The 10,186-nt window shown below is 38.0% G+C and overlaps 1 protein-coding gene across 1 annotated transcript; it reads right to left on the bottom strand.

Moving 5' to 3' along the window:
* Positions 1-7,489: 7,489 nt before the first annotated feature.
* On the bottom strand, positions 7,490-9,898 carry LOC145014159 (trihelix transcription factor GT-3b-like). Its single transcript, XM_078972529.1, has 2 exons — positions 9,461-9,898; positions 7,490-8,179 (listed from the first exon to the last, which is right to left on the bottom strand). The coding sequence occupies exons 1-2, from the start codon at positions 9,734-9,736 to the stop codon at positions 7,622-7,624; spliced, it is 834 nt and encodes a 277-aa protein (XP_078828655.1). The 5' UTR covers positions 9,737-9,898; the 3' UTR covers positions 7,490-7,621.
* Positions 9,899-10,186: the final 288 nt, after the last annotated feature.

The following is a 10,186-nucleotide window of genomic DNA, read 5'->3' as shown; positions in this document are numbered from 1 at the left end:
ATAAACCACAAAGTCATCGACTCCCTCCAGCAAGGTCAGAATCAATGCCTTGCATAACCTCTGTCTGAGAGTCTCGAAGGCTGCCTGCTTCTCAAACCCCCAACGAAATGTAACCGACTTCTTGGTCAGTCAGGTGAAAGGAACAAAGATCTTGGAGAAGTCCTGGATGAATCTCCGATAATAACCTGCTAGACCAAGAAAACTCCAAATCTTAGTTGGAGATCTCGGAAACTCCCACTGCATCACTGCCTCTATCTTGTCTGGATCGACCTGAATACCCTTCTGGTTGACAAGGTGCCTTAGAAATTGCACCTCGTGCAACCAGAACTCATACTTGGAGAACTTTGTGAAAAGTCTCTCCCTCCTCAATGTGTCTAGCACCTCCCTCAGGTGATTCTGAGTCTTGGAGTAAACCAATATGTCATCGATGAAAACTATCGCAAACCGATCCAACATCGGTCTACTCATGCAGTTCATGAGGTCCATGAACGCGGCTGGAGCATTGGTGAGCCCAAATGGCATCACCACAAACTCATAATGACCATAGCGAGCCCTAAAAACTGTCTTCTGCACATCCTCGTCCCTGACACGCCTCTGGTGATAACCTGATCGCAGATTAATCTTGGAGAACCAAGATGCGCCCTGTAGCTGGTCAAACAAATCATCAATCCTCGGAAGGGGATAACGGTTCTTCACCGTTACCTTATTCAACTCCTGGTAGTCTATGCATATCCGATGTGACCCATCCTTCTTCTTCACGAACAAGATCGGGAATCCCTATGGTGAACTACTCGACTTGATAAATCCCTTGTTTAGCAACTCTTGCAGCTGCATAGGCAACTCCTGCATCTCGGGAAGAGCCAACCGATATGGTATCTTGGCTATCAGAGCCGCACCAGGGACTAGGTCAATCCTGAACTCAACCTGTCTCTCCGGAGGTATCCCAGGTAATTCCTCTAAGAATACATACAGGTACTCTCGCACGATCGGTACAACATCCACTGTCACCTTACCCTTATCCCGGGTATCCATAACATAGTCGGCATACCCTTTGCAACCATGCTGAAGGTAACGCCTCTCTCTCGCTGCTGAGCATACATTCGGTCCACGTTGTGGCCTCTTACCCTGAATCACTAACCCTACCCCACTAGGAGTCCGAACTCTCTCTAGCTGCTGCTCGCAGTTAATCACTGCCCCATTGGGTCTCAACCGATCTATACCCATTATAACCTTATTCCCTCACAGGGGAATGGGAACCAAATCCATGGAAAATTGCTCACCGAACAACTTCAGTATGCATCCCCGATGCACCCTCTCAACCCGAACGGTCCTATCATCTGCTATCTCCACATCAAGTGGGCAATCCAACTCCCTTGGATCCCCTACGAATCACTTACTGAGCGCGAGCGACACAAAAGGTCGGGTAGCCCCCGAATCAAACAATACCAAAGCTGATATACCATTCACTAAGAACGATCCTATAACAAAACAAGTAAATATAAGCGATAATCAATAAAAATAAAGAGATAAGGAGAGAATACGTACCCATCACAACATCGGGAGCCGCACGTGCCTCCTCTATAGTAAAATGAAAAGCCCTGCTCCTCACCGTAGGCGCATCTACCCGACCCTGACCACCATCTGTAATCCTCAACGTGGTAGGAGCAGGTGCAACAACCTGTCATGCTGCTGCTAAACTTGGACACTAGGCCTTTTGGTGGCCCCTCTGATTGCACCGAAAACAAATCAGATCTGAAACTACTATGGTGGTGGTAGTTGTACAATTCCAACTCATGTAACCAGTTCGATCTCAGTTGAAGCAGCCCGAACTCCCTACCCTACATGCCCCCTTGTGCATCTTGCCATACTTGCCACACCGGCTGCGGCCCTGCTGGCTCCTCGATCTGTGATTTGATACCTTGAGCTTCTTGCCCGAACTACCTGTCTGAATCCCATCTGGTTTCCTCTTCCTCTCCATCTCCAAATCCAGCTCCCTCTCCCAAGCCCTAGAAATCATATCCTCCAACGTATTGCAACTGGATTGGCTCACAAACTAGCAGATATTACTCCAAAGGATCTCATGATATTAGACCTTTTTCATCTCCTAGTCCACCACATACTGCGAAACGAGAATGGCCCTCTCCCTGAACACAACAGTGATCTCGACCACCTTCTCCATAGTCTGCTGGATGTCCTGGAACTCCCTCGCAAGTTGTTGCACCTCTATCACAAGTGAAAACTCATCCCTAAACCTGTCCGAGAAATCACTCCAAGTCATCACATCTAGAACTACATCATCTCCAATGGCTCGCCCGACCTCCTCCCACCAATCACGTTCCCTGTCCGTTAGAAGATAGGAATCAAGTTGTACATTGTCCCCCTCAGGACATCTGCTGGTACGGAAAGAGTTAGCGACATCAGCCAACCATCTAGTGCTAGCAATGGGGTCCCGAGCTGCATGGTAATCGAGAGCTCCGTAAGCCCTAGACTCCCTGAATGTCAGTGTGCGTGACCCCATCATGGCCGCCACCTCGGTGCGGAATGCACTCAGTCTCTCATCCAAAATCTCTAAAATACCCTCCTTGATCGTGACGAAGATCACGGGAGTCTGATCTAGAATACTACGTGTGACCTCAGACAAAATGAACTCCCTCGTCTACTCGCCTAGCTGCCCGTCTCCAGAGCCCGAGCCTGATCCCTCACCGATACCTGAACTGTCGACTGGCCTAGTGCGTAGCATCACCATACTAAAAATACACCATAACGAACATCAGTATACACATCATAACTCGAGGGATCTCACATGCTACAAGTTCCCTAGGTTCATCTCAGCCTTCCTTGATTCGAGTACGGATCCTCTGCTTTCAGTAGTACGGGCCCATACTACCTTCCACATCTATCCGTACTTTCCTCAAGAACTTCCTTGACTCCACCAAGTCCCTTTGACAACTACAGATGTTCTCACGCTAATCTCATCCTAGGCTTGCCCTAGGGTAATCACCAACCCACTCTTCGCTATCAGCTACATAAGAAGTCCCTGCTATCTCCCCATAACTAGCTCGTGAATACCATTACATATCACTAAGACTAGATAATTCTTCGAATGAGAGATCCTACCATACAACGGTTGGACTCAAATAAGAGTTGCGAAATAGAGCTAGATCTAACCTTCTAAAATTATTTAGTCCTTGAAATATAAAAGAATTTCGAGCATTGGGTAACATAATCATGCGTATTCCAATCAGGCCATCATATCACTGACTAATCTGTACTAGCATGCAGTTCATAAAGATGATATACATATAACAGGTAAATAAGGCATCCTTCCTAGATCCTTATCCCTAATCTAGCATGCAGTTCTCATAAGCATATCATAACATAAACTTGTATGGGTAATTTGGGAGTAGTTAATTGAGCTCAGTTGATTGCATGCACAACACGCTTTTCTCTTTTAAAAATTCTTTTTATAAAAATGATTTTCTTTTGAAAATTTTCATACCAAGTCGTCAGTATGAGTCCAGATACACTCAAGAGTATACCAAAATCCCTCAAACCAAGGCTCTGACACCAACTTGAAACACCCTAAAAATATAGTCCAATAATTCCGTTTTAAATCAATATAAACTCATAGTAATCCAATCATCACATAAAAATATAAGTGGTAATAACTCAAAACGTCATGTCAAAACACTATATCCAAGTCATGTATCAAAATATCAAAGTAAATCCTCCCAGGCTAAAACGTTGTGGTGTGTGCTATGCAGTCATCCCGAGCTCTTCCCCTTACTAGCGGAAGTACTTGAAACCAAAACTGAAAACTGTAAGCATGAAGCTTAGCGAGTCTCCCCAAACTACCACTTACCATACACTTAATCACATAATCGCATATAACATACATTGGGCCCCGCCCCGCTACATTGGGCACTGCCATACATCGACTTGTCTAGCATCGGGCCCCGCCCTACATCAGACCGCATCTGGTATCGGGCCCCGCCCAACATCGAGTAAAGCTCGACATACATATGAGCATAACTATTAATACACATAACATAAGCATAACCACTTAACTATAGACATATTCACATTCCTCGGGCCCCGCCCGACATCAGATAAAAATCCGGAAACATACAAACATTCCTCGGGAACCACCCCAACATCAGACCGTAGTCTGGAACATACAAATACATATACATGCAAGAATCACAAAGACATCAAACATACTAACATTCTTCGGGTACCGTCCTGATATCGGATCAAAATCCGGAAAGCATATAAACCTACATCAGGCCCTACCCGACATCAAACCTTAATCCGGAACATACTATCATATATACACGGGCCAACCTTGGTGCCTTTGACCCGTTCCTATTGGAGGAAAACTCACCACGTAAGCTAGTTGTTAAATCTCGTGTGAGGAATCTCTGACGGCTGTTCTAACGACTCCCCAGCTATCATTATCACAATAACACTTAATCAAAATTTGACAATCCTTCTTAGGGTAAAATGTCCATTTTACCCTTAGTCAAAGTCAACATTCTGGTCAAAGTCAACGTCCTGGGTTGACTCAACTCGCCGAGTTGACTCATCAACGGCGAGTTCTATTAATCAAAAACCCTGAAATCGTGATCCAACTCGTTGAGTCATCCCCCCCCCTAACTCTTCGAGTTCCCTGGCTACTCATAGTCTCGATTTGATGAATCATCTCGTCGAGTCCCTTCACAGATTCACCAAGTTCTACCTTGTACAACGTCGGGACAAAACAACTCAACTCGTCAAGTCCCTCTCTGGACTCGCCGAGTTCCTTAGTCTGTTTAGGCTATCTTAAAGGATTAAGCCCCTAATCTTCAGATCTAAGCTCCATACTTCATCTACATACTACAAATGCCCTTTAATGGTAAAGTTTCCAACTTTACCCGTTATTAGTCCTTCCTAATGGGTTTAGCTAAAACCCTAGTCCTCTAGGACATAGATCTTGGTCCAAAAGAGATAATACTTCAAACTAAAGCATACTACCATAGATCTAGGCCTTAGACATCATTTGAACAAGTAAAGCTTCTAGCTTTCCTTTCATGCAAGGCCTTTTTGGGGCTTAAAATGCCATAATAACACCTTAAAGCTTGCATGGGGCTTCCATGGTCATAAATTTTTCACATTTATGCCATGAAACCCCTTCTAGACCTAGGATCTGAAAAGTATATCACTTGGGACGTCCATATCCCAAGCACTAAGCTTCTTGAACCAAAACCCCATGAAATGATAAGAAGGAGATCTAACAAGCTACTAAGCAAGGTTGAGGCTTGCTTACCAGAAAATGAAGATGATAAGATGTTGCTTCTAGATCTACAATCTTCTCCTGGAATCCTCTAGCTTCTTTTTGTTCTACAAGCTTCAAATCACACAAAGTTCACTAAAAATGGCTCACAAGCTCACAAAAGGCTCTCGGGTTTCGTGAATTAGGTTTTGGGACTTGGAGGCTGGAAATGAGGCCATAAAGTTGGAATTAAGATGCTTAAATAGGGTGAAAAACCCTGAAATTAGGGTTTCATCCTGACAACCCTACTCGTCGAGTCGAGGCTCTCAATTTGTCAAGTAGGCGACATAAATACCGCGTCCAATCCCATTTCTACTCGACGAGTCTGGGGCTCCAAACTCGTCGAGTAGCTCTTCAAAATGAATAAATTATAATAAAATGCATACCAAGAATCAGGCGTTACAAGATGTTGGCGGCGGCGACCTTGGTTGCTAATTCGGTGGAGGAAGCGAAAATGGAGGCGGGAGGAGTTAGGTCATGGTTTTTGTTTGAACACCCGTGAGGCTGTTGATAGTGGCCATTTGTGTGATAATTACATCAAGACGATAAACATTAGCGGTGGAAATAGCGATGAGTGTGGAGAGTTGCTTGTGGATACTTGGTTGTGTGACATTGGTGGATGGATCTTGACGGGGAGGAATGATGCACGGGAATGAAAGCACCATTGATAGAAACCTATTAGAGTCGGTTAATCTCCTAAGAAAATAGAAGAAGATACAAATTGTTTGTAGCAATTTTCTCAATATTCATTTTATGCTTCAAAAGTAACTTACATGGAATATAAATATGCTATCTACAACCAACTAGCAAATGGGAAACATGGATCCATAATGGAATCGTGGCTTCCTAATTAAATGCAATTACTATTTGACTAATTAAAAGAAAACTTGGCTAAAGAAAATATGCTAGAATGGTATCATATCGTTGAGAAAAATGAGGTTTGTAGGGTTTTGTTCCAATATTAGTTAAAGATTCATATATATATATATATATATATATATATATATATATATATATATATATATATATATATATATATATATATATATATATATATATATATATATATGTGGTATAAAAACTATATAAAAACTAAATAGAAGTATATATATATATATATATATATATATATATATATATATATATATATATATATATATATATGTGGTATAAAAACTATATAAAAACTAAATAGAAGTATATATATATATATATATATATATATATATATATATATATATATATATATATATATATATATATATATATATATATATATATATATATATATATATATATATAAAGATGTACATTAGCTTTCAAATGTATATAAAAACTAAATAGAAGTAAATATATTTTTAAATACTAAATAGAAGTAAATATACTTTTATATAAGTTTTTAAATGTATACAAATATTTTTATAAATTTACGTATTTAAAAATACATTTATAAAATATTTTTATACATTTTAAAAACGTATTAAACATATAATAATAATAATAATAATAATAATAATAATAATTAGAATCAAAATCAAAATCAAAATAATAATAAAAGTAATAGTAAATCGGAACATTTTTTGAAAACTTAATAACTTAAGGGTTTTACATATATCAGGTAACCGACATGTTAGGTTACCTGGAAACCGGTTAAATGGATATAATTGAACAAATTAAATAAACATCTAATTTTACTGGATTTAAAACACGTCAATGGGTAAATCCGATATTTTTTTTTTGAAAACTCCGTTTGCCCAATAAATTATCACTAAAACTATCATTGTGTTTATGTATAGGCATTCCGTTAGAAATATATTGAAGATGGTGAGATAATCAAACTTCAAATTTCATCGGTGATCTCTTAGGAAAGTTAAAAAGTCAAAAGCTAATTCTTTAGTTCTTTCATAAATTTGTCGTAATACCGTCGGTAATATTCTGTCGACTTTTTTTCTATGCTATATTTCCCAGGAATATGCCATCGAAAATTACCTCTTGATATTGTATATGAAATTAAAAGTTTCTATGTTGGATATCAAGTCCATTGAGAGTAGTATTTGACTAAATATGTCTACATATATATTATATATGTATCTAGTAATAGCAGATTTTGCCTTCGTGAGTTATTAATCAACATTAATTTTTCTAACATAAAACATCTAGTAAATTGGAGAACAAAAATCCATATGAAATAAAAACAAATATTTATAAGAGCTTCATATATCTTAGCCGTCTAAAACGATATATTAAACTAACCTTTGAATATATCCAAGCTTTTCCACAATTTCCCTCTTAGCAAAACGGAATTTTATCCTATAGATCATCTTGTCTAAGCTTATTTAAAAGTGCAGTTATAAGAGCATCTCGTTTCTCTGATCTATTTTCCTCTCTGATCCTTCGTTGTTCTTCCCTCTCTCGCCACCTTCGATCAGACATAATCCTCTCATTCTCCAATGCTTCCATTGTTTGTCTCCATTCCATCTCCTTCATCCTCCTTTCCTCTTCCTTTGCCTCATACGTCTTCATCCATTGCATTTCTATTTGCATTTGTTGCTTCATCAAGTCCTCCAATATTTCCTTTAAATTAATTATTATACTATCAGGATTGCTTTTGGAAGTGGTGGTGTTTGAAATCTTCTTTTTCTTCTTGTTACCACTGATCACCTTATCCACATCACTCTCATCGTTATTGTCATCCTCATCATCTGAAGACAAATGCATCACTGATCTCTTCTTTGATGATCCACCTGCAGCCATGCCTTCTGCTTCCATCCATAGCATCCTTTGCATTCGGCCTGTGAAGATCATTTGCAGCTCATTATAGAATGGAAATTGTTGCCTCGTACCTTCTTGTTCCATCATCTCCAAACCCTAAATGTTTCGCATGCCAACAAACCCATCATTAGTTTCTTCCTTTTCAATTCCTTAAGCAACAAGAAAACATAATTGTTTACGAAACTAGACCATAGGAACAAATTAAATCAACCTCAACAAAATTGATGTAATTTCTGATCACTCTAACACGATATAGAATTTGTTTTCTAAGAGACAATTTGAACTAGACTATACACAAAGAAAACTTGTTGGTTTTCCCTTCAATAGAAGTGAGAAACACCTAGAGACAATTTCGGTTTTAACCCACAACATTTCATGTATAACAAACATCTCTCTTATTGTTAATGGGAAACCTGTCCAATTCCACGTTCAACGACTTTGAATCTAAGACCTAGGACTCTTAATGCATTGAATTATATAGAATTTAATGGATTTTTACATCATCTTTTTATATTTCATACAATAACATAGAATTTTTGTTACAATCCATTGAACCTTATAAAATTCAATATAACATTACAAAATCTAATTCACAATATTTATTTAAAAAATAAAAAAAAAAACTTTATTTTTTCATTAAAGAGTTCAATAGTGATTCAACTTCAAAACCCTTGAATAGTAAAATAGCATATCTAAATAGAGTTCCATTCATTAACAACTAGATTTAGCACATCGTCATTAGACTCTTCCATTCATTAACAACTAGATTTAGCACATCATCATTAGACTCTTCCATTAAACTCATCATTATAGATTGTAGATGCTCAATCATGACAAGTATTTATTTTGTCCATGAAACTAATTATGCCATCAGAACAAAATCGGCACATGTCTTGTCCATTTAAGATTGTTTCTAAGTTCTAACATATCCTGTAAGACTAGCAAGTATACACATACAACAGAGTTTTCTTATCGACAAAGAATCATACAATTTTCCTTGCAGATTAAAATATATGTATGTGATCAAGGGGTTTTCCCTTCAACGCACGCGTTGTGAAAACTCTAAATTACTTTTCATCGATTTGCTACTACAAAATTCAAAACATAACATCTATAGTTTTGCGCTTCTTTTATGATGATTAATATGATTAAGTTCTTCCTTTTTGTGTATGAATATGAGAAAAATGAAGATTTTGTCAAATTCCACGGTTTGTGACTTTGAATCCCATGCTTATAAATTATGGGATAATCTCATGACATAAGATAGAAGATTCATGAACGTACGTTGCTTTCTCATCTTCACATACTTCCAGAAACAACGAAAAGAGAAGTCTAATTAAAAACACACACCTTATATAATATATACATATTACATACCTTATAACGTGTAACAAGATTCTTCCATTTACATTTGCACTGTTCAGCACTGCGATTATACCCCCTCTCCTTCATCTTTGTAGAGATAACTTCCCATAGAAGCTTATTGCGTTTTGTCTCCATAAACGTCGGATCCAGCTCCGCTCTTATCATCAAGAAATCCCTTGTTTCTTGTACGCTCCATTGTGGAAACCTATCACCACCGCCGCCGCCACCACCACTGGGGCCACCGGAATCCACACTTACACTCATATGATGAAGGTGGCTAGGGTCCATATATATAGATATGCAAAAGGTTTATCTTTAAGATAAAAACTGTGGGTAGTTTGGTAGATGAATTGGGAAGGAAGAAAAAGATCTTTCCTGCGTATGAAAGAGAGAAAGAAGAATGAATCGATGGAGAAGTAGAAAGCTTTATACGTGGCTAAAATGGTCAAACAGTATGACCCAATGACCTTTACACTAAAAATACATAATGTTATATAGGAGTAAGAAGTGCATCTTCAACTCTCACATAATTAAAAAAAAAGTTGATGATTGTTTATTTGTTTTAGCATCAACTTTTTTTTTTTTTTTTTTTTTTTTTTTTTCATTTCAATCATACTGAAGAAATTATTATTTTTCATAATAAAATAACATACTTCTATTATTTTATGATCTCATTACAAGATAATAATTGTAAGAAAAAATAATCATTATTTAATTTTTATATTAAATATTAAAAAA

The sequence above is a fragment of the Lactuca saligna genome, chromosome 9 (genome assembly GCF_052625555.1).
Source record: "Lactuca saligna cultivar CGN05327 chromosome 9, ASM5262555v1, whole genome shotgun sequence".
Taxonomy (NCBI): Eukaryota; Viridiplantae; Streptophyta; class Magnoliopsida; order Asterales; family Asteraceae; genus Lactuca; species Lactuca saligna.
The sequence above is the reverse complement of the archived record's forward strand: the minus strand, read 5'-3'. Positions and strand labels throughout refer to the sequence as shown.

Coding starts and splice junctions, on each gene's coding strand:
- LOC145014159 (XM_078972529.1), bottom strand. CDS start 9,736: ATGGACCCTAGCCACCTTCATCATATGAGTGTAAGTGTGGATTCCGGT. Junction 8,180..9,460: donor ATCTTGTTACACGTTATAAG/GTATGTAATATG, acceptor CGAAACATTTAG/GGTTTGGAGATGATGGAACA.